General features: G+C 31.8%; 1 protein-coding gene across 1 annotated transcript in view; it reads left to right on the top strand.

Annotated features, from left to right (window-relative positions):
- Window positions 1-1,605: 1,605 nt before the first annotated feature.
- LOC134715234 (uncharacterized) overlaps window positions 1,606-26,613 on the top strand; it is a 33,485-nt gene continuing 8,477 nt past the window's right edge. Inside the window, exons 1-15 of the mRNA XM_063577281.1 lie at window positions 1,606-1,636; window positions 8,500-8,569; window positions 10,337-10,416; window positions 10,839-10,876; window positions 11,460-12,135; window positions 12,514-12,593; window positions 13,406-13,477; window positions 14,602-14,739; window positions 15,295-15,417; window positions 16,548-16,619; window positions 16,908-17,044; window positions 22,376-22,483; window positions 22,806-22,892; window positions 23,206-23,313; window positions 25,949-26,129. Coding sequence (XP_063433351.1) covers window positions 8,546-8,569; window positions 10,337-10,416; window positions 10,839-10,876; window positions 11,460-12,135; window positions 12,514-12,593; window positions 13,406-13,477; window positions 14,602-14,739; window positions 15,295-15,417; window positions 16,548-16,619; window positions 16,908-17,044; window positions 22,376-22,483; window positions 22,806-22,892; window positions 23,206-23,313; window positions 25,949-26,129 — 1,924 coding nt within the window. The 5' untranslated portion in view covers window positions 1,606-1,636; window positions 8,500-8,545. The remainder of the gene's footprint in view (window positions 1,637-8,499; window positions 8,570-10,336; window positions 10,417-10,838; window positions 10,877-11,459; window positions 12,136-12,513; window positions 12,594-13,405; window positions 13,478-14,601; window positions 14,740-15,294; window positions 15,418-16,547; window positions 16,620-16,907; window positions 17,045-22,375; window positions 22,484-22,805; window positions 22,893-23,205; window positions 23,314-25,948; window positions 26,130-26,613) is intronic.

The following is a 26,613-nucleotide window of genomic DNA, read 5'->3' as shown; positions in this document are numbered from 1 at the left end:
GAAATGACTGTAATATTATGTACATATAGTCTTGCAGGTTTCATCTGACCTTGTCCTCTTTGTCATGGTTCATTGATTAATGTTAAGTTTTTTTTGTTTTGGTTACTTTTTCTAGTACTACATGTATAAACAAAATTTCAACTACAAGTGGTGTATGGAATGACTGTAATGGGTACATGTCAGTCTAGCAGGTTCCATCTGACCTTGACCTTATCTTCATGGTTTATTGGTTTATGGTAGATCTTTTATAATTGGTCTGCTTTTCATATACTATAATACATGTAAGCAAAAAGCCAACTACATGCATATTTGGTTTATATAATGGTTGTAAGATGTAAATGTTTGGCTGACATGTATCATCTAATCTTGACTTCAATTTCATGAAAAGTTTATTTGCTTTTGCATCTTTTTTCGCAGTTGTAAGCAAATTGTAAGATGTATGTCTGTTTAACCTCATTTATCTGACCTGAGTTCTATGATGTTTTTATTTAAACATTTATCTTTTAAGACTGTCACACTTTACCACAAAATCAATGGTCCGTAAAGCAGGTGAGACATTATTTCAGCGTGTGCATTCTTGTTTGTGTATTGTAATATTAGAAATTTTCGGGGGCTAGGATGAAATTTGAAAAAAATAGGCAGGACAGCTAGGAGTTTTGAGTTAAAAAAAAAAAAAAGGCAGGATGAGACACTTGAAAAAAAAAGTCAGGATGACAATTAATGTAAAAAAGTCAGGATAAACTAAAAAAAAAAAAGCAGGATTGGATAGAGTAAAAAATAAAAAGGCAGGAGGAAATAAAGATACCTTACCCCGATACTATAAATACTGTGGCATACTGTGGCAATTGTATTTTGTAAATAGGGTAATTGTAAATAAAATCATTATGAACATATCAATTTGACAATATTTATCTGCCCATAATTAACATAATGTTTCATGGTCTATTGTTTATGTTAAGACTCTTAATTTAGTCTTTTTTCTTTCTGAGGAGTCCGTATTGGACCTGTGGCAATGCCGCATTTAGGTTAAATTTCTGGCAATTTCTGTTATATCATCATTTAATTTTCCGATGACCGTAAAGCATCCACAGGCTGACTTAGAGAGAGAAAGGGGGGTGAGAAAAATTCGGTTGTACAGTATATATCGTGAATCAATGAGGCATGACTGGAGCGGTGCCCTTCTTAGGCAGTTAGACCCCCTCCCCTTTTGGTGAAGATTTCTAGATCCACCACTGGCATTTATTGTATGAATTTGTGAATTGGTGATTTGTTCTCGTCCTGACAATACATGAAATATTTGCCACTGAAGGTTATAAACCAACAATCAATTAGTAAACATTAAATATTGTCAACGATTATCGCTAAAGTAGCTTCGACAAAATCGCAATATAAATGCACGCAATAATTCCTGAACTAACAATAATAGGAATGTGTACAAACCCATTCGTTCAACTTTATTGAACTTTATTACTAGCTATTTTAGTTTCATTTTCGTGTCCTATTGATCTCATTTCATCCTATTTATATATTAGTTAGATTCGTTGTTTCTATTATTAGTTTCTAAATTTTGATCTCAAAAAGGAACTTTAATATTAGTTAACAGTCACTGTGATGGAGTTTGCCTTTAAAACAGAAAGTAAGACAAATATTTATTGTTTAAAATGTATCCATACAGATGGGTGCACTCCTAACCTGTACAGCAAGTTAACTTGATAACCAGTCATTTGGACTGGTCAAAGTTAACCTGTGACCGAATATAGGACTGCTCTGACCAGTCCTAGGACCAAAATCTAGTTAACTTGAAAAGCGGACTTGGTCCTAGGACTGCCAAAAAGTTAACTTGGAAACAGGTCCGCTATTGATATAAGTTAACTTCAAACCAGTCCTGTCATAAGTTAACATAAGTTAACTTCGCAACCAGTCCTGTCATAAAGTTAACTTGGAAACCGGTCCTGCCACAAAGTTAACTTCTGCTTGGACAAATCCGATCAAACCAGACCTGTTCCCAAGTTAACTTTTGACTGGTCTGCTCAACACTAAGTTAACTTGTAACCAGGACCGCTCTTCTTTGATTTAAAAAAAAATATTTTTAATATCTTTGTTTCGTAGTATAAACATCGAACATAAAGTAATTTGAAAATTAATACTTCCGTTTTATGAACAGGATTAAATACAAATATTTGAAAATAAGTACGCACAGAACGTAACACAAATTTATTTGTGATCTGACAATCTATCTATTATAAAAACGATCTCGGTTACAATGATAATAGGCACTGAATATATGAGCTGGAATATATATATATATTCCGAGATCAAATTCAATCATATTATGTATATTTTTGAAAAGAAGTATATTTGATGTTAGGTGTATACGTCCTTGTTGGTAGTTATACATCCTTGAACTATGCAGCCACAATCAGCAATAGTTTAATTCATTTAGATAATGACTCCAAATTTTTGTTCCCCTAAATCAAGGGTGCTAGCATGTCCTCTTTTTACTAAAAATACTGATATGTAACAAAATTTCAGTAGTTTTGATGCCTCTAGTTGACTTGTACAACAAAATTATTTGACCGCATCCACCAAAACTGACCATATATGCACTTTAATTTGTAAATTTATACACCCGCATAGTAAATCAGCCATATTTTTTATGTCAGGATTCAATGTGTAATACAATCATGACAATGGACAGCAAAATTGCAATATAATAACAAAAAAATTTGTTTCGCATAAATTTAGGATACCAGCATGTCTTCATTTTATTCAAAATATTGATACGTAACAAAATTTCAGTAGTTTTGATACCTCCAGCTGACTTGTACAACAAAATTATTTGACCGCATCCACCAAAACTGACCATATGTTCACTTTAATTTGAAAATCTATATACCGGCATAGTAAATCAGCCATATTTTTTATGTCAGGATTTAATGTATAATACAATCATGACAATGGACAGCAATATTGCAATATAATAACAACAAATTTTGGTTCGCATAAATTTAGGATACCAGCATGTCCTCATTTTATTCAAAATATTGATATGTAACAAAATTTCAGTAGTTTTGATACCTCCAGATGACTTGTACAACAAAATTATTTGACCGCATCCACCAAAACTGACCATATGTTCACTTTAATTTGAAAATCTATATACCGGCATAGTAAATCAGCCATATTTTTTATGTCAGGATTTAATGTATAATACAATCATGACAATGGACAGCAATATTGCAATATAATAACAACAAATTTTGGTTTGCATAAATTTAGGATACCAGCATGTCCTCATTTTATTCAAAATATTGATATGTTACAAAATTTCAGTAGTTTTGATACCTCCAGATGACTTGTACAACAAAATTATTTGACCGCATCCACCAAAACTGACCATATGTGTACTTTAATTTGAAAATCTATATACCCGGACAGTAAATCAGTCATTTTTTTTATGTCAGGATTTAATGTATAATACAATCATGACAATGGACAGCAATATTGCAATATAATAATAACAAATTTTGGTTCGCATAAATTTAGGATACCAGCATGTCCTCATTTTATTCAAAATATTGATACGTAACAATATTTCAGTAGTTTTGATACCTCCAGCTGATTTGTACAACAAAATTATTTGACCGCATTACCAAAACTGACCATATGTGAACTTTAAATGGTAAATCTATATACCCGCATAGTAAATCAGCCTTATTTTTTATGTCAGGATTCAATGTATAATACAATCATGACAATGGACAGCAATATTGCAATATAATAACAACAAATTTTTGTTCGCATAAATTTAGGATACCAGCATGTCCTCATTTTATTCAAAATATTGATACGTAACAAAATTTCAGTAGTTTTGATACCTCCAGCTAACTTGTACAACAAAATTATTTGACCGCATTACCAAAACTGACCATATGTGCACTTTAATTTGTAAATCTATATATACACCATGACGTACCAGCATAGTATTAATCAGCCATATTTTTTATGTCAGGAATTAATGTATAACACAATCATGACAATGGACAGCAAAATTGCAATATACTGACAAAAAATTTTGGTTCGCATAAATTTAGGATACCAGCATGTCCTCATTTTATTCAAAATATTGATTGTAACAAAATTTCAGTAGTTTTGATACCTCCAGATGACTTGTACAACAAAATTATTTGGCCGCATTACCAAAACTGACCATATGTAATCTTTAAATTGTAAATCTATATACCAGCATAGTAAATCAGCCTTATTTTTAATGTCAGGATTCAATGTATAATACAATCATGACAATGGACAGCAATATTGCAATATAATAACAAAAAATTTTGGTTCGCATAAATTTAGGATACCAGCATGTCCTCATTTTATTCAAAATATTGATACGTAACAAAATTTCAGTAGTTTTGATACCTCCAGATGACCTGTACAACAAAATTATTTGGCCGCATTACCAAAACTGACCATATGTAATCTTTAAATTGTAAATCTATATACCAGCATAGTAAATCAGCCTTATTTTTAATGTCAGGATTCAATGTATAATACAATCATGACAATGGACAGCAATATTGCAATATAATAATAACAAATTTTGGTTCGCATAAATTTAGGATACCAGCATGTCCTCATTTTATTCAAAATATTGATACGTAACAAAATTTCAGTTGTTTTGATACCTCCAGCTGACTTGTACAACAAAATTATTTGACCGCATCCACCAAAACTGACCATATGTGCACTTTAATTTGAAAATCTATATACCCGGACAGTAAATCAGTCATTTTTTTTATGTCAGGATTTAATGTATAATACAATCATGACAATGGACAGCAATATTGCAATATAATAACAACAAATTTTGGTTCGCATAAATTTAGGATACCAGCATGTCCTCATTTTATTCAAAATATTGATACGTAACAAAATTTCAGTAGTTTTGATACCTCCAGCTGACTTGTACAACAAAATTATTTGACCGCATCCACCAAAACTGACCATATGTGTACTTTAATTTGAAAATCTATATACCCGGACAGTAAATCAGTCATTTTTTTTATGTCAGGATTTAATGTATAATACAATCATGACAATGGACAGCAATATTGAAATATAATAATAACAAATTTTGGTTCGCATAAATTAAGGATACCAGCATGTCCTCATTTTATTCAAAATATTGATACGTAACAAAATTTCAGTAGTTTTGATACCTCCAGCTGATTTGTACAACAAAATTATTTGACCGCATTACCAAAACTGACCATATGTAATCTTTAAATTGTAAATCTATATACCAGCATAGTAAATCAGCCTTATTTTTAATGTCAGGATTCAATGTATAATACAATCATGACAATGGACAGCAATATTGCAATATAATAACAACAAATTTTTGTTCACATAAATTTAGAATTCCAGCATGTCCTCATTTTATTCAAAATATTGATACGTAACAAAATTTCAGTAGTTTTGATACCTCCTGCTGACTTGTACAACAACATTATTTGACCGCATCCACCAAAACTGACCATATGTTCACTTTAATTTGAAAATCTATATACCCGCATAGTAAATCAGTCATATTTTTTATGTCAGGATTTAATGTATAATACAATCATGACAATGGACAGCAATATTGCAATATAATAACAACAAATTTTTGTTCGCATAAATTTAGGATACCAGCATGTCCTCATTTTATTCAAAATATTGATACGTAACAAAATTTCAGTTGTTTTGATACCTCCAGCTGACTTGTACAACAAAATTATTTGACCGCATCCACCAAAACTGACCATATGTGCACTTTAATTTGAAAATCTATATACCCGGACAGTAAATCAGTCATTTTTTTTATGTCAGGATTTAATGTATAATACAATCATGACAATGGACAGCAATATTGCAATATAATAACAACAAATTTTGGTTCGCATAAATTTAGGATACCAGCATGTCCTCATTTTATTCAAAATATTGATACGTAACAAAATTTCAGTAGTTTTGATACCTCCAGCTGACTTGTACAACAAAATTATTTGACCGCATTACCAAAACTGACCATATGTGCACTTTAATTTGTAAATCTATATACACCATAAAGTACCAGCATAGTATTATTCAGCCATATTTTTTATGTCAGGAATCGATGTATAATACAATCATGTAAATGGACAGCAATATTGCAATATAATAACAACAATTTTTTGATCGCATAAATTTAGGATACCAGCATGTCCTCATTTTATTCAAAATATTGATACGTAACAAAATTTCAGTAGTTTCAATACCTCCAGCTGACTTGTACAACAAAATTATTTGACCCCATCCACCAAAACTGACCATATGTGCACTTTAATTTGAAAATCTATATACCCTGACAGTAAATCAGTCATTTTTTTTATGTCAGGATTTAATGTATAATACAATCATGACAATGGACAGCAATAATCCAATATAATAACAACAAATGTTGGTTTGCATAAATTTAGGATACCAGCATGTCCTCATTTTATTCAAAATATTGATACGTAACAAAATTTCAGTAGTTTTGATACCTCCAGCTGACTTGTACAACAAAATTATTTAACCGCATTACCAAAACTGACCATATGTGCACTTTAATTTGTAAATCTATATACACCATGACGTACCAGCATAGTATTAATCAGCCATATTTTGTATGTCAGGAATCAATGTATAATATAATCATGACAATGGACAGCAATATTGCAATTTAATAACAAAAAAATTTTGTTCGCATAAATTTAGGATACCAGCTAATTAGTGAGACCGGCATGTACTCTTTTTATTCAAAATATTGATACGTAACAAAATTTCAGTAGTTTTAATACATCCTGCTGACTTGGAAAACAAAAGTACCAACACTGACATGTCTGAATTCATTTGTACTATTTACAATGATTTTATAATAAAAAAAAGTATACGAGGTTCTCTATTTGGAATCTCGGTTGATTGATTTTGTTTATAGTTAAACGTCAAGTGGCAACTATTTCATTAAAGTGCACATTGAGTATAATTTTAGGACGTCCCATATAAATATCGGCAATGACAAATCTCTCGATAAATCTGACGAATTTGACGAGATTGTTGATAGTTTTACCACACCGTATGCTTACGGACACTGTACAATTTCTGTTAGAATATTCTGCGGGAAATAGAATAGTAAATCCAATGCAAACAAGTTGAATATCAATGAAATATCCATGCAAGTATAAATTTATGCATAAAGTAAAATTTAGGAAGGGACAGGTATACAACGGGGAACGAAGTAACGTAGACAATGTTGCCGATATCCCGTGATATAAGAATATTGTTCCGATGTGTTGGATAACCTTTCTATCCGCCTTCTAATAAAAAAAACCTCTGTGTGATCGTATAGCCATTTTTTATTTATATAATAATACATGTATATCAAATAAAAGAGAGCAATTGTATAATATCTAGTAGAGTCTAGCGAGTAAATAATAAATGATATCTGTGGTAAAACAATGCGAATGTTGTTTACATATTTTGATGAAAGCTCAAGTCTGATATGAAAACTCTTATAACGATAATCTGTCATAAGCAGACCTGTCCTCAGGTCTGGTCAATAGCAGACTTGTCCACAGGTCTGGTCAAAAGCAGACCTGTCCTCAGGTCTGGTCAGGAGCAGACCTGTCCACAGGTCTGGTCTGAGGCAGACCTGTCCTCAGGACTGGTCAAATGCAGACTTGTCCACAGGTCTGGTCTGGGGCAGACCTGTCCTCAGGACTGGTCAAAAGCAGACTTGTCCACAGGTCTGGTCTGGAGCAGACTTGTCGATAGGTCTGCAGCAGTCATAAAAAAGCAGACCGTAGGTCTGGTCCACCAACGACGAAGTTAACTTGCTTGACTGCTTAAAAATTCTCAAGTTAACTTAGAAAGCAGTCAACTAGTTAACTCTAAGTTAACTTTTGTCAAGGTTAGGACCGCACCCATCTGTAGTGATTTATGTAATCAATTATTGTTATTTTGTTGTATAAAGCTTTGACTATTTGTTTTAATCCTTTTAAAAGAGGTCATACGTACACGGAATAACAATTATTCCACTAAAAAAACCTAGAACACGGTCATCAGGTTTTATCAAATTTATAAGTCCTTGTTCGCATGTTGAGTGTCAACAGTACCATGTCTATCATTGGCGGATTCAGGAGGGGGGATTCCGGTGGTTGGGACCCCCTTTCTTTTTGACGATCAATGCATTTGAATGGGAGCATATAGTTGGACCCCCCCCCCTTTTTTTACTCTGTGTTGGGAACGGTCAACCGTCCCTTTTTAAAATGGCTGGATCCGCCCCGAGTACAACTAAAATTTCACCGTTTCCATTAGTAGTGATGCATAAATTTATTTTGAAAAATTGATGATTTTGAGAAGTGAAGTAGTCTAATTAAGAGAGATAGCTAGAGTAGTTAAAAATGTTAGATTTTATTTCCTTTTTTGTAGCGGACATATAAAGCGATATAGCTTTTTGTGATTAGAGTTACTAATCATGGCATTAACTATGTCCGATATGGTGAGTAACCTTATCTAAAATTGAGAATAGAATTGAGGAATGTGTTAAAGTGACAACAACCCGACAAAAGAGCAGAAAACAACCAAATTAAGGCACTTATTGGGTCTTCAACAAAGCGAGATAAACCCGCATCCGGTGGCGGATTTTTAAAAGCTGAACCCAAAACAAATATGTTACTCAGATCATTGAAAATGGACGTCACACTAAATCTAAAACATATGAATGAATTGCCTTATTCTAAGAAAAAAGGCAGCTTACTTAATGTTTGCTCATATAGTTACGTAACAAATCGCCCTTTCTATTATAATTCAATTTCAACTTACATGTACATACTAATTAATCTCAGTGGGCATTTACATAAGCTTATACATATTGTAACACATTCAAATGACATACAATATTATAAATGCATGTTTGTTTGTTTTTTTTTATTTCTGAGGTGTAGATTTAGTATTATTCATGTAGAAAGGGTAGAAAAATCATTCAAACATGTTTTATTTAATTATCAAAACATAAAAAAGATAAATTGCACTTTTCTTCAAATTTCTACGTATTGTTATGTTGTAATATTAAAATGTAAGAAATCGTGTAGTCATGGGTGGTGTGTTGTGTGTGGACAAACTCCTACTTTTCAAAACCACTTGATAGGTACAAAAATGTATGAACAATAGGAGATGTAGGTTTTTCAGAAACTCAACAATCTCAATAGCATAAAATGGGCAACTTAATTTTCCAACATTATATATGGGTTTTAATAATGCGTCAATCTCTAAATTATGGCGATTCTATAAAAAAAATAGAAATAAATTTAGCTTAAAATCATTGATCTGCCATTAACTCAAAAAAGACTTTATGATATGACATGTACAGACGACATGGACAGAAGAGGTTCCTGACGTGGATCAGGTACATCATCCAAAAGTGGTTAGATTAAACTAGTTTACTTTTGTAGATTGTCCCACGCTATGTTCGGATGTTGATATGGAAAAAACGTAAATGTGTTATTTGAGTGCGCTATTTTGATACAAAACATCACAAACTCAATTATTCCTAACTTAGTACAGACATTTTCTTATGTAGAAAATGGTTCAACTTGATTAAAACTGATTATATAGCTAAACATGTTACGTGAGTGAAAGTCGCATAAAATTCCATTATACTGACAACAATGTGTGAACAAATCAAACAAACAAATTATAGTAAAAATGTGAAAAATAGGGATACAACAGTCAACATGGTCAACATTGTGTTATAATCGTAATCAAAATAAAACGAACTAAATTACTATGTTAACAAGTTTACAAAAAATGGTATATAGACAGTGCACATAGGCAAATATGAGAGACAAAAATACACATACAAATTACAATAGCACAATAACTCAATAGCGATATGTTGACGTACCGTGTCACGCCAAAAGCCGGCTCTCAATTAGGGTCAGGCTCATGCATGATTAGGCTAGGTGAAAATTGTTTGTAGGAACTCTGCCCCTAATTTGGGAGAATGGTAAACAAACAGCACAGCAATAGGAAAATCTGCCGTATATACTAAACTCGAATCGGATCGTCACAAATTATGGTTATGTCACCATGCATGTATTGATGCAAGCATTTTATATGCCATGCATTAATGAATGTCTGTGTATAATTGAATCTGTTTTGCTGCATGATCTAAACATCATCTGAAAAGTAGTCTAAATAAGCATGCGATATTGTTGTTCACTATTGACATACTTTTATAAACATTACTGGTTGAGTATCTTTTTAGTTGGAGACTATACAGAATGCTATGCAAGATCTTCAATACACACAGAATCGTGTAAAAGACAGAACAAACGTTGGGCACATGTAAGTTTATATAAATTTGACATTTCGAAAATTAAAAACATATCAGTTAGGCTTATAATATTGTACGTCAGACGTGCGTTTCTGATTTTCTGGTGCATGCATCATCATCGGCGGGTGCTTCTCAATGCATAAAACATAAAGCAGCATTAAAACCAGAGTCCTTCAGATCTAACATGCAACTTTACAAGAAAGAGTTGCAACCAAATTTACAGCAAAGATAGGACAAAATCAGAATATACAATCTAATTTAATAACATGCCCATGACAGAAGTCCCGGATACAAGGGGTTTTGAGTGATTGCCAGTTAACAAGCAACGGCAGCGACTATTGGACGTAATTGAACTCATACATCTATGTATGTGCGCATGCATTTCAAATTATTGAACAGTACAACTTCATTATTGTTTTCTTGTATTTTACAGAAAAGGTGAATTGAGTAATGAGATAAAACGACTAGCAGGTAAAATCTTTTATTTGATTGTTTTATGATAGAGTATTTGTGAATAATACAGTATGATATAAATTTGACAAACAAACAATGTAAATTCTTGCAGTCTGTTCATTAAATGTTGAAATATTATATAAAAAATATTAACGATGCCAAACCAACATGCACGATGTACAGAAAACATTGACAACATCACTTCACCAAGAAGGATTTTGGATGGAAACATGATTGCCTTTGTGTGTAATGTAAATTTTGTTGAAAAAATGTTTTGGTCAATGCATGTGGCTTATGCTGTCTGATGAAAAAAACCCACATCTACTATAGTCCTCGTTGTCATGATCACATTGTTATTGAAATAGTTTATTCTTTTTGATTGTGTTTAAGATAAAATCTGAATCATACATTTTATAATAGCATGTTTTAATAATTCAGATATATAAATTTAATGAAATTTTATTTCTAAATTTTAACCGTTTTTAACCTTCTTTTTAATGTTGTTATTAATTTAATTTATCCGACTCATTGAAATGTTCAGTTCAAACGAATTTCGAAACAGTTTTTTTTATTGACATAACAATGTCTATTTTTACCTAAGGCATCGAGGATCGTTTAGTCAAAGTTGAAAACACCTCATGCCGAAATTCTTCTCAGTTGAAAGAAATACTTGGAACAGTTGAAAAGTTATCAGAGAAATTAGATATATTTTCTATCGCCTCTAAGAACCAAGCAAAAACTATAAGGCCCACAGAATTAAAGAGCCAAACACTGAAATCGGAAACACATTCAGATCAGACGGTGAGAAATCAAGCAAAAGGGGAAACTATCACATCACGCAAAACACGTGTTAAAGAATCATACGAAGAAGGACAGGAAAGATGTTCAAAAGTCAAGAAAGACGACAAAGTGCCAGTCAAAGATGCCAATGATCACCGATTAAACAATGGACATCCCAATACCTCGGGAACTAAACCTTCGGAAAATTCAAATCCACGGATAACAGCAACCAATCGCGGACGTCAGATAGAAAATAATACAAGGAAAGAAGATCCAGCCATTTCGAAACAAGAAATAAAAGAGAAACCAAAGATAATTAAATGTAAAAGTGGGTTCAAACAATGCAGAACCAATGTCGACCTCGACAACAGAATGTGTCGTAATAGAAAGAAAAGATGTTTCCCAGGAGAACTGTTACATCCACTGACGACAACAGAGGAAAACCAGGATCATAAAGAACCTACTCCTAATATAATTATCAATACGTTGAAAGAAAGGTATGAAATTATTTAATGATATATAGGTTTCGTAAAAACAAACATGTAATCGAAAATATTTCTTTGTTTGAAATAAATTTTTAAAAAAGAAAGAAAAAAGAGAAATAGAGTACATCAAGATCTATATTCAGTAATTCGAAAAGTATCATAAACCCTTAAAAAATATACCATTGAATATCAATGCATATCAAAACTTTTTTCGTGGCTTTGCTTAAAAAAGATAATACCGCTATATGATCATAAGTGATATAAAAGTATCTAGCTAAATATTCTAAGGTCAGATTTATATTATCTGAGGGAGTTCGAACCGAGGGAGTTTCTTATATTTCACAGTATGTAATGAATGTTAATGATAAAGGCTGTGTATCTATTTGTCAGGAATGAACAAAAGGAAACAAACGTTGGAGCGTCTGGAAAACAGAGAGGAATGATGACAATGGCTCAGATGGCTATAAGAGGTAACTATTTAGTATTATAAGCAAACCATAGGTTTTATGACCAAGAAAACTAAATCTTGTAAGAAGGGAAGTTTTTACTAATGAGCTGATAAAATGCCTGGGGGTTAGCATTCAGCATTAGGTGATATTGACACAGTGTGGGTGAAAAAGAATCACCGTTTAGGAATGTCGTATTTCTGGAACTCTTTTGTGGATGAACATACTTCAGGAATGGTTAAATCACAAACAGTTAAAATCAGGGAGGATAAATACTCAACAAATATCTTTTTTAATATCTTTAAAGAGACAGAAAAGAAATATTGTTTGATGGAGTTGAGAAATATTTTTTTTATTTGTTTTGAAGAAGAATGAATCCTAGAACAAATATTTTATGGTCTTAAAAATACGTTAGAGGTTTTCAATGGCGAATAAAAATTGGAACATGAAATAGTTGAGAATAATTTGAGTTCAAAGTGTCAACTATAACAGTTGTTTTACATTACAAAGGTGTTAAGAAATAAGAGAATATATATAGCGAACTCAGTCATTCTGCTATCAATAGTCGAAAGCGGATTGCAAAACAGAAATAAGGCTATTAAAACAACAAGTAGCAGACTATGAAAGACAGACACATACATATAGATACAAATTGAATCTTAAGTGCGAGGATGTTATCCTGTTCTCCTGAAAGAAAAGTAATGTTTACATGTTTAACCATAGATGTTATACCCATGGGTACATCTATGGTTTAACACAGCTTGTACTATCTAATATATGTATGTGTGTTTCGTATGCTTCTTTTGATTTACCTATTACATATCTTTATCTTCTAGATTTTGACAGTGTACAGAAAGTTCATTCATACGAAGAATGGTTACAAATTGCAACACAGTCGCAAATGGAAGGTAAAATAAAAGAATAGAATATGACTTTGTTTATTATTGAACATATTGCTTGAAGATATTAAATCAAATTGAAATCAACCTTAATACCAATGGCCAATATTTTATATCTGCTTTTATATATTCATATTGTCAGAATAGAACTTTTTGAAGGGCGAAAAGCATTAAATAGTTATCAAAGGTACCAGAATATGATTTAGTATACGACACTTCCTAAAGATTGTGCCAAATACGACAAATACATTATATGCATCGGGTAGAAAAACATGCAGGTTTCGAAAAATTAAACATTTCATTCAAAGAATAATTTGAAGAAAACATAGAATTTATAACGTCTACCAGCAAATACAATGACTCAATTGTTGTAAACTCATCAAAACAACGGGCGTCTAATCGGGTAGGCTACTTGCACGTTTAGCTAATATAATTAAAACTAAATACTAGTAGCAATATATAGTAATGCTCAAAGAAAAACAGTTGAAAGGACAAATCCGTGAAAGAAGTTAAAGATCATTCAAAATCCATTAAAACTTCAAAATCCCCAGTCCCACTAGACCACGATTTCACCACGCTCATCGCGATCTAAAATAAATTCAGATCGTTGTGAGGTCGCAGTTTAAGCGGCATGAAAATGATGATTGTAGTTGTTTTCACGATGCTACTACGTCCTCATTACGCTTCTACATCGAACCCGCTACGATTATACCACGTTCTCACCGCGCTTATCCTTCGACCTCACTACGCCTATCAAGATCTTTACATGTTTAATGTGACAATGAGAAAGAGGACGATGGTCGTAGTATGAACGTGGTCAGGTCGCGAGAAGAGCGTGATTAGGACGACATGGGCGTGCTAGAATCGTACTATGGTCTTCAACAGCGTGGAACGGGATCTGCTTACCCTTCAGGGACACATGAAATTACACCAGCTGTTTATGTGGCTCTCTTTGCTCCGTCGTTAGTTTTCTCTGTATTATTTCACTTGGCGTTATAAGTTTGACATCTTCTTATGAATTTTTTTATATCTCCTGGTATCTTCCGCTTTTATTTTTCTCCATCTACTATGCAAACAAAATGTATAAGGTAATTGTTGCAAATCATTCACATGGTGTACTTTTCATCTTGCAGTTGCCATGAAACTGGTTTTGAGTCATGAGAAAATAAGTTCCCGTGGTCATAAGTATATGTTACTGTTGGACACATCAGAGAGTATGAAAGGAGAAAAATTTGACACAATGATAAAAGCTGCTACCAGCTTTGTCGATGGTAAAATTAAATCATTATGGCTTTACAGTGTATCATAAATATTATAATGCATGTTTAAAATCTTATTTTACATCTTTATACAGACACGAACAACTATAAAGATCAGCATGAAATAACAAGACAATTTTCTTTACTGACAAAAAAATAAAAGGTTTATCTTTAAGTAGACAAAGCGGTAAATCAGGAATCACCATTTGCCTATTTCATACGTTTAAAAGGAGCATAGTCTTATACAAATAACCATAAATTGTATGATACAAACTTCCATTTTTAAACATATAGTAGTTGAATAAGTTTAAGTAGAATTAGTCTGGACCCTGGACAGTTTGAAAAAAGCAAACTTATTTAACGTAAAGGACCACACAAAACTAAAGAAACAGCTCAGCCAAAACAAATTTTTTAACTTTTGATTAGGCAGTTTCAATCATAGTTTTAAGTGTATTAAAAATGATTACACTTTGAATAATTTGATATTCGACTTGGCATTATATTTATTGTTAACAGTTCCTTTAGATATTTTAACATTGTTTATTGTTGACATAACGATTTGCACAGGTCTACATACGGTCAGTTTAAGATATGGAATACGAGATAATGTTGGACTAGCTCATTTTGGAAAAGACACTAAATTGATCATGCATCCTCTAGCAGATTACGATGGTATCAAGACTGAAATAGGTAAAAAGGATACAACATGCACTGTTAAGTATGCCACATATCTGGACCTGCACCTAGAAATTTAAAATGAAGGTCGTTTGAAATTATAAGATATGATTTTTGCCTCCGAATTCTGATCTTGCCATTTCTTTGTAGCGACATTCCATGGCCAGCATCATCTGCATATGGAGTGTATATCTTACAATTTATACGATGTTCCTGAGCATGCATTTTCTTTCATGATTCCTTTGATAGAGTGTTATTGCTTATAAAGATGTTGTTTAAACAAAAGTGGTGAAAATAATCCCTTCACAAATTCACTGACGCAATCGCGATTTGGTTGACTGTTATGGAATGCCATGGAACTGTTTAAACATAATATAAAATTGTATATATTTTTCATATTGTACTGAAATATATAATTGCTGTCATCTTGAAATTTTGTATATTGTACTTATATGGAGAGGATTATCTTAAGTTGTTATAACTTGTATCCAATCCTATTGTATATTTAGACAATAACATATGTTTAAACTATGGAATGCCTGTTTCAGAGTTGACGACGGATGTTAATAGGATATCGTTACAACAATCCCATCTTTTCCAAGAATGTGACCTATCGAATGTGTCTGATAACCGGATTTATACTTTCATAAGAAATACGACGAGTGCCAAATTTAAACAAGGATCTGCTTACCCTTTTGGAGCACCTGAGATAAGCCCTAGTTTTTAGTGGAGTTCGTGTTGCTCTGTCTTAAGTTTTATTTGATGTGTTTTGTGTAATGTTTGTCTTTCCATCGTTATTCCCTATGGCATTGTCATTGTTTTAAATTTTGTGTTTGAATATACCTTTGATATAATTCGTCTCTCTTATGTATATAATATAATATTTATATACGTTATAAAGGAAAACAATACATATATGTATCAAGTTTTAAAATATTCAATATGCTTGAGTGCTCAATATTATAAAAAAAATATTGTAGATATTAACATAAGTTTTATATTAATTGTAAATCAAATTCTAACACGATGTCATTCAAAATTAATCGTATGGATACATCAATATGGCTTAAACATTAATATCTATATTCTAGTTTAGGTCCTATAATACATGATTTTCTCATAACAAAATGTGAAATACATTTCAGCCAATTTGAGACCTGGTGGTCCGTCACCGCTAGCAGCCGGTCTGTTGATGGCATTGTCTGGAATTACTCACTGTAAGTTTATTTGAAGACACAAAAGCATTATCCTTAATCTTATTTTTTTCTATATAAAAAGCAGAGTTGCCGTGTTGTTCTCTTTTGTTTTAGGTCTAACTAATATGATATTGACAGTACAAAATGAATTTTAACGAATGCATGTTAATATTTAGTTTTTTTTCATGAATTTCTTTAAAGAAAGTGAGTTATAAAACAAAGCTATACTCGGGTTCAGAAGAAACTGTCTTTATATCTATACATTTATTGTGTTATTCTTAAATGGATTCAATGATGAATTTTCTTTAGTGGGTCCCACCACCATCGAACACCATAATTTCCTTCCGTATATAATTGTGATAACGGATGGAATGCCAACTCGAGTAGATGCCCCTGGTGAGGAAGACAGGGACAGTGTTGGTGCGCTATCAGTATCGTCTTTACTGGTAAGTATTGGTTTTAGACAAGGTAGACAACTCATTCAGACAATAAACTACTGGTATTACATCAAGATGTTTATGTTTGTAATGATCTTACGCCAAACTGTACCTTAGCAAAGAGTACTTACAGTCAAAAATGAATTAAATGAATTTCATAACAATGATACTGCCCAATACAGAACACATATGAATATGCTGTTCCCAATCTAATCCAAAAAATATTTTTGTAAACAATTTAAATCAAATAAATTCAAGGAGTTTCGGAAATATATGAAATGTTTCGCCCGAAAAAAAGTTTCCTGCATACAATTAATAACATTAACCGTACCAATTTTCCTGTTACATTACCAGATGTGCATTTGAACAATAAATGCCAATTCAATATTAAAATGGTCAAGGCCAAATATTTTGTCTAAAAATAAATGGTTATGGGGTTGTTCCTTACAATCAACACAACCTAAGTCATCTAAATGTATCTTGTTATAAAACATTAAGATGTAACTGATAGATATGATAAGTTATGAACCAATCATATATCTTGATCGGTATACCAGCTTTGATTGGTATACAGAAAACCCTTAGCATTGTAATTTTTTTTTGTGACTTAAAAACTAATGGTATTCCTTTCTCAATGTTATTGACCAAGAGAGTTTTTATGATACAAAAAATGTAAAATAAAAAAATATCGAATTCCGTGGAAAAATCAATACGGAAAGTCCCTTAGCAAATGGCAAAATCAATAGCTCAAACAAATCAAACGAAAGGATAACAACTGTCATATTACTGACCTGGTACAACCATTTTCTTATGATTAATATATGTTTTATAGATGAAAAAACCCACAACGTAACCAAAATGATAATGTTATTTGACTTTTTTCTATTAATTTTTGGATGAAGAATGATTAATATATGTTTTATAGATGAAAAAACCCACAACGTAACCAAAATGATAATGTTATTTGACTTTTTTCTATTAATTTTTGGATGAAGAATGCACTTTTCTCTCTCAAAAATCCTTGATTCGGTCTTTACGCCACATTGACAAGAAATGTTATTTATTATAATTTTTTTTAAATTTCATTTACACATACTGTATTTGAAAATACATGATCTTAACGCTCATTTTAACTTCTAATATATTTTATTTACTTTATGGCCATGTTGGAATTTTATTCACTTTTTTGTCTTCTTCTCAGAGAGGACAAATAAGAGCTTTTAGAATTACAAAAAAGTATACAAACTAGTATCTCAATTGTTTGTAAAACAATTGAAAGGTCTTTCCTGTAAAAGTGATGTTTTCGTAATGTTCTTTGTACGACCTTTCGTTCGATATACGACAAGCATACCTTCTGTAACTTTTCGCTTTTTACACTTAATGACCTCATCCGCCTACATTTTTTAGATCGGAAGTATGATATATGTAACACAGGGTAGATGACCTTTCATTTGATATACAACAACCCTATCGTAAAAGAAAATTTATTTTTTTGCACTCAATGACCCCATCCAACCAATTTTTGGGGGACGTCAATTTGAAATTTGAAATGTACGCTTTATGTTCTTTCATTTGATATGCGACAACCTTACCATCTGAGAAATTTGAATGTTTGCACTAAATGACCCCACCCTTCCCCCTGGGATGAAAAGGGGGTTTAAAATTTTCATTTTTTAAGTAGAGTTTATTAAGACCTTCAATTTGATATATCAGATGACCCCATTTGACAAAGTGCAAATAATGATGCAATATCAACTATATTAATAGAAGTTATGAAACTTACAAAGTCAATGCAAAACATGAAAATTTCAAATTGATTTTTTGGTGTTTTTTTCCATGGAATGTTTTTGGTATTTGGTCAAACACATAACTATGTCAACCTCTTCAATTTCTAAAACATTTTTCGTGGTAAGCTCTTGATGATTCAGAAATACATGCCTCCGCTCGCAAAACTTCAAACTGCATTATCTCTAAAACGACAATAGATATCTCAAATCTGTTAAATGATAAATGATCTACAGTTGAAGGACAACATTATAGAAAAAGAATGTGGACAATTTCAAAGTTCACCAAGGTCACAATTAATCATCAAATATATGATGCAATACAAAACTTGAGAACCGGAAGTCGTAGAGACATGGGACTATCACCATTCAACTCAGGACCACTTGACCTTTCAAATGTCACAGGGTCAAGGTCATAGTATAATGTGAAGGTCAAGGTGAAATTTCATCATGACCTGACATTGACCTCAAATTGAAGGTCTTGAACTACTGATCATCTTTGCAGTTTATAGTAGGTTGATATCTGTTACCTTTAAAAAGATATACACACAATTCTATACTTTTAAGAATCATCCCGTCGTAACTTTTGAACAGACAGTCGGAATCTTTTGAGCTCAGTGTATAAAATGTAGAGCTCGTCGAGAGGAACATTTTATACACTGTAAGTATGCAGCAAACTCTTATCGTTTTCTTAATATGCAAGCTTGAAATTGCAGCGTATTTTTTTTTTGCACTTGGTGACCTTTGACCTTGGCTGCAAATTAAAGGTCACATGAACTTAAGATTATTGGTGTAGGTCCCCAGTCTCTACGACTTCCGGTTCTCGAGATGCAATTTTTCAAAAATTGTGTATATTTTTTCAAGGGAAATAACTCCTTATAAGGGTTAACAACAAAATGATTGTATATGTTTATTATCATTGCCATTTGGTCTTGTACATGTTGCCGTAATCAAATCGATTCTATCTTGAATACTTTTTGAGAAAAATGTAAAAGAAAGAAATTGCTTCAAGGGGACGTAACTCTCATAGGGAATGATGAAATCCTTAGCAGCCTCATATGGTAACACATCATGATGAGATCTAACTTTTGTCCAAATAAGGTCATGATATCTTTTAAAACATTTAAGGGGGCCATGTTGAAAAAAATCAATAAAAGGGAGATAACTTCTAAAGGGGATGATGAAATCCTACAAAAGTTCATCCGGTAAAACTTCATGATGAGGTCTATCGATGGTTTAAATTTGGTATTGATAACTGCAATAAAAGGGGTAGGAGGGCTTGCCAAAAAAATGCTGGAAGTAAAAAAAAAAGAAAAAACTAGTATCTCAATTGTTTGTAAAACAATTGAAAGGTCTTTCCTGTAAAAGTGATGTTTTCGTTATATTCTTTGTACGACCTTTCGTTTGATATACGACAAGCATACCTTCTGAAACGTTTCGCTTTTTACACTTAATGACCTCATCCGCCTACATTTTTGAGATCGGAAGTATGATATATGTAACACAGGGTAGATGAGCTTTCATTTGATATGCGACAACGCCATGTTTTAAAAAGTTTGATTTTTGCACTTAATAACCTCATCCAACCAATTTTTGGAGGTTGGGAATTTGATATTTCAAATGTATACATCATGACCTTTCATTTGATATACAACAACCCTATCGTAAAAGAAAATTTATTTTTTGCACTCAATGACCCCATCCAACCAATTTTTGGGGGACGTCAATTTGAAATTTGAAATGTACGCTTTATGTTCTTTCATTTGATATGCGACAACCTTACCATCTGAGAAATTTGAATGTTTGCACTAAATGACCCCACCCTTCCCCCTGGGATGAAAAGGGGGTTTAAAATTTTCATTTTTTAAGTAGAGTTTATTAAGACCTTCAATTTGATATATCAGATGACCCCATTTGACAAAGTGCAAATAATGATGCAATATCAACTATATAAATAGAAGTTATGAAACTTACAAAGTCAATGCAAAACATGAAAATTTCAAATTGATTTTTTGGTGTTTTTTTCCATGGAATGTTTTTGGTATTTGGTCAAACACATAACTATGTCAACCTCTTCAATTTCTAAAACATTTTTCGTGGTAAGCTCTTGATGATTCAGAAATACATGCCTCCGCTCGCAAAACTTCAAACTGCATTATCTCTAAAACGACAATAGATATCTCAAATCTGTTAAATGATAAATGATCTACAGTTGAAGGACAACATTATAGAAAAGAATGTGGACAATTTCAAAGTTCACCAAGGTCACAATTAATCATCAAATATATGATGCAATACAAAACTTGAGAACCGGAAGTCGTAGAGACATGGGACTATCACCATTCAACTCAGGACCACTTGACCTTTCAAATGTCACAAGGTCAAGGTCATAGTATAATGTGAAGGTCAAGGTGAAATTTCATCATGACCTGACATTGACCTCAAATTGAAGGTCTTGAACTACTGATCATCTTTGCAGTTTATAGTAGGTTGATATCTGTTACCTTTAAAAAGATATACACACAATACTATACTTTTAAGAATCATCCCGTCGTAACTTTTGAACAGACAGTCAGAATCTTTTGAGCTCAGTGTATAAAATGTAGAGCTCGTCGAGAGGAACATTTTATACACTGTAAGTATGCAGCAAACTCTTATCGTTTTCTTAATATGCAAGCTTGAAATTGCAGCGTAATTTTTTTTGGCACTTGGTGACCTTTGACCTTGGGTGCAAATTAAAGGTCACATGAACTTAAGATTATTGGTGTAGGTCCCAAGTCTTTACGACTTCCGGTTCTCGAGATACAATTTTTCAAAAATTGTGTATATTTTTTCAAGGGAAATAACTCCTTATAAGGGTTAACAACAAAATGATTGTATATGTTTATTATCATTGCCATTTGGTCTTGTACATGTTGCCGTTTTCAAATGGATTCTATCTTAAATACTTTTTGAGAAAAATGTAAAAGAAAGAAATTGCTTCAAGGGGACGTAACTCTCATAGGGAATGATGAAATCCTTAGCAGCCTCATATGGTAACACATCATGATGAGATCTAACTTTTGTCCAAATAAGGTCATGATATCTTTTAAAACATTTAAGGGGGGCCATGTTGAAAAAAATCAATAAAAAGGAGATAACTTCTAAAGGGGATGATGAAATCCTACAAAAGTTCATCTGGTAAAAGTTCATGATGAGGTCTATCAATGATCCATATTTGGTCTTGATAACTTCAACAGAAAGGGGATGAGGCCTTGTCAAACAAATGTTGGAAGAAAAAAAAGAAAAAAAAGAAAAAGAAAAAAAAACATTAGAAAAACAATAAGGTCTTTCCTCACGTAGGGGAAAGACCTTAAAAACATTAGAAAAACAATAAGGTCTTTCCTCACGTAGGGGAAAGACCTTAATTAGATATTGTACAGATATATTGTTTTTGCATCCGTTGTACATCAATTTCATGTTTACCTACTACTTATAGCGGTGTTCGTAAACTTTGGTAAACAAGATCTCCTCTTAAAGTCCATATATTGTTTAGAACGTTTTATCTTACTTCCAGACTATGCTAAATTTAGTGAGGGATAGTGAAATAGATAAAACTGTAACAAATATTGCTCTTAGAGGAATGAAAATATGTTGTGTACCAGTAGGTGGCGCAAACACTGATGTAAGTTCTCTTATGTTATTGTAATTACGCATTTTTTCATCAGATTTTTGAAAAGTTTTTAAACGTGTGAATATGTCAGACTTATTATTTGTTAAGCCAGAGGATATTTGTGTACATGATACTGATCAGATTCAAATCATAAGCCTGCTTCCTTTATTAAAGTTTTACAAACGCGGGTAAAATAATCTGTTATACTAATTTTACAATTTTCAAATGTAAAGTAGCATCATTGATTTCTTTCTCTCAAATATTTGAATCATGCTGTATAATTCAGAAAAATGTATGCACTAAACAAAAGATGTCATTTATGTTGGAATTTTAGATTATGAGTAAGGTTGTGAAAAAGACTTTTGGCAAGTTGATTCCGCCAGATCAGATTCACCGACTTGCACAAAATACACAGATTCTGGTAAATATATGAAATTCAAATTAATACCGCTTTTATTGAATATTATTTTCATCTTAAAAATAACGAACTTTTTTTTCTATCTATGATTCGTCACAAGATCACAGTTAAAAATATAATGGATGTTAAAGTGTGTGTTAATTATACGCTGCAATCAAACACCTTTAAAATAATATGGATGTTTACTTTAAATCGAGTTATGACAGAGAATGAATAATGTTCAAATATATTGATTAACCTCAAAAAAACCTTCACATCGCCGCAATTTGGTTTGGACGATTGAGCTTGCGTATCAAATATTTTGAATAAATTTCAGATCCATGCAGCAGAAATAGCAAACAAATTAGAGAAAAACACTGAGTTTACTAGAACCTCAGTGAAAACAGCTGTTCATTCTGCCAGTCTGCAGGAACTAGATGCATATGTAAGTTGAGTTTTTTTTCTAACGTGAATTAAAACTTTTTACTGATCATACTCTTCATTAAGAGATACATTTCATATTAGTCTAACATTTTATTTGACGTATTTGAATCCGTAAAATGATATGTCAAGTCTGAATAGAAAAATAATTTCTTATTTGGGTTGAATGTTAAAACGAAAAAATGATTCAAAATGATTCAAAATAAACAAAACTGTCAATTTGTTTTTGGGTTTTAATGTTCACTTTATTTTAAATGTATGTATGTAATCGTAAAATGACATCAAATACACCTTGCAATGCTCTCCATAATTGGGTATAACAAATACATAAACTCCTTACTAACCACACAATTTCGGTGTCAGAAAAAAACCACCATTTTCTTTAAATAAAGGCAACAGTAGTATACCGCTGTTCGAAACTCATAAATCGATAGAAAAAAATCCGGGTTACAAACTAAAACTGAGGGAAACGCATTAAATATAAGAGGAGAACAACGACACAACAGAAATACAACATCAAAATGTAACACACACCGGAACAAAATAGGCATTAGACAAAATACGACGAGAATTACAAATATAACATCAAAACTAAAAACATGAATCTGGGATAAAAAAAAATGTACCTTGACACGTCTTATAGCAATGTGAATTAACGCTCAAATATAAGAAGAAAAAACGACACATCAAAACACAACCGCGTTAAAATGTAACACATACAGAAACGAACCATAATAAGGCTTCTTTAAAATTTTAATATAAAAGAAGAAATCTATAAAAGAAGAAGAAGCTCCTTTTATCTTAATTGATGGTTCCAATGCACATTCTTTATTTAAAATTACGCAATACGGGGCGCCGAATGGGACTCTTGTGGTTTTGTACTCAAAATTCAATTTTGTACGGACAAAAGTGACTTTTGTTCAACAAAAATGAGTTCAGTTTAACAAAATTTGTATCATACTACAAATTTGAAATTTTGTCATACAAAATTATCTATCAGCGGACAAAAGTCACTTTTGTCATGACAAAATTCATTTTTGTTACACAGACTTGACTTTTGTTACCTAATTTGAAAATTGAGCGACAAAAGTCAATTTTGTATTTAAATTAGTTTAGTTTGGTTTCTGTGAACTAATTTGCATACAAAATCGACTTTTGTTACACAAAATTGACTTTTGTTACACAAAAATTACTTTTGTTACACAAAATTGACTTTTGTTACACAAAATTGACTTTTGTTACACAAAATTGACTTTTGTTACACAAAATTGACTTTTGTTACACAAAATTGACTTTTGTTACACAAAATTGACTTTTGTCTCAACAAAATTGACAAAATTGACTTTTGTCTCAACAAAATTGACAAAATTGAATTTTGTCTCAACAAAATTGACAAAATTGAATTTTGTCTCAACAAAATTAACAAAATTGAATTTTGTCTCAACAAAATTGACAAAATTGAATTTTGTCTCAACAAAATTAACAAAATTGACTTTTGTCTCAACAAAAATGACAAAATTGAATTTTGTCTCAACAAAAATGGCAAAATTGAATTTTGTCTCACAAAAGTCAATTTTGTCTCACAAAAGTCAATTTTGTCTCACAAAAGTCAATTTTGTCTCACAAAAGTCAATTTTGTCTCACAAAAGTCAATTTTGTCTCACAAAAGTCAATTTTGTCTCACGAAAGTCAATTTTGTCTCATAAAAGTCAATTTTGTTGTTACAAAATTGAATTTTGTCATCACAAAAATGAATTTTGTCGTCACAAAATTGACTTTTGTCTCAACAAAATTGACAAAATTGACTTTTGTCTCAACAAAATTGACAAAATTGACTTTTGTCTCAACAAAATTGACAAAATTGACTTTTGTCTCAACAAAATTAACAAAATTGACTTTTGTCTCAACAAAATTTACAAAATTGACTTTTGTCTCAACAAAATTAACAAAATTGACTTTTGTCTCAACAAAAATGACAAAATTGAATTTTGTCTCAACAAAAATGACAAAATTGAATTTTGTCTCACAAAAGTCAATTTTCAAAAGTCAATTTTGTCTCACAAAAGTCAATTTTGTCTCACAAAAGTCAATTTTGTCTCACAAAAGTCAATTTTGTCTCACAAAAGTCAATTTTGTCTCACAAAAGTCAATTTTGTCTCACAAAATTGAATCTTACCGTACACAATTGACTTTTGTGATTTAATTTCCATATCAGGTAACAAAAGTCAATTTTGTATGCAAATATGTTTATATTTGCATACCTTTAAGACAAAATTGACTTTTGTCATGACAAATATGAATTTTGTCTACAAAAATGAATTTTGTCATGACAAAAATGAATTTTGTCTACACAAATGAATTTTGTCATCACAAATGAATTTTGTCATCACAAAATTGAAGTTCTCACAAAACAAGTCTGTAGCACATAGTTTTGTAAGACAAAAATGATTTTGTTATGACAGAATTGAATTTTGTACAAAACCACAAGAGTCCCATTCGGCGCCCCGTACGCACAGCATAGAATTAAAATTTATTTTAAATTTCTGAATTCGCTTACTGCTTACTGAATATTTAAAACCATTAAAGAGGCAAAACATTTGTTATAATTCATCATCATATATTTTTTACTACAAATTCAGGATGATATAACGGACAATGTTATGCTGTTATTGGATCCTGTTACCCAATACCATGGTCGGTTCAAACAACCGAGATGCAAAGCTGTCCAGCTGGGAACACGTGTTCGACGAGGACCAAATTGGCAATGGAAAAATCAAGATTCAAACATGGCTGGTACCGTTATTGGTGAAGATAAAGATGGTATTTGATTAATGGCTCTTCATCAAATGCAAACACATTTAATCAATATCATGTATGAAGTTAAGCACAAAAGAACAACACAAGCATCTGTGAGAAATACTCGTGATATAGTATTTTGTTCATGCTGGACTTTTTCAGAAAAAAAAAGATTTATTTTCGCTAAATGCTTAAAGGTGTACATTTAAAAAAAAAGATATAAAAACTGAAATAATCAAAAATTACTGTACTCCGAGGATAATTCAAAACGAAACATTCCTTATCAAATTGCAAAATCAAACGTTCAAACGCATCGGACGACTGGAAAACAATGTCATATTTCTGACATGTTTCATGCATTTCCTTGTACAGCACCAGACGTACTGAAAATACAAAGCTTTTTGTAAACCCGGGCTTCTAAAATAAATGAAATATTTTTGATATATTTATTGTTTTAAAATTGCTTTGTAAGAACAACAAAACGTTAAAGAAAATTTCAACACTATTT

The sequence above is a fragment of the Mytilus trossulus genome, chromosome 4 (genome assembly GCF_036588685.1).
Source record: "Mytilus trossulus isolate FHL-02 chromosome 4, PNRI_Mtr1.1.1.hap1, whole genome shotgun sequence".
Classification (NCBI taxonomy): Eukaryota; Metazoa; Mollusca; class Bivalvia; order Mytilida; family Mytilidae; genus Mytilus; species Mytilus trossulus.
Note: the sequence above shows the minus strand (reverse complement) of the source record. Positions and strands in the feature narration are given on the sequence as shown.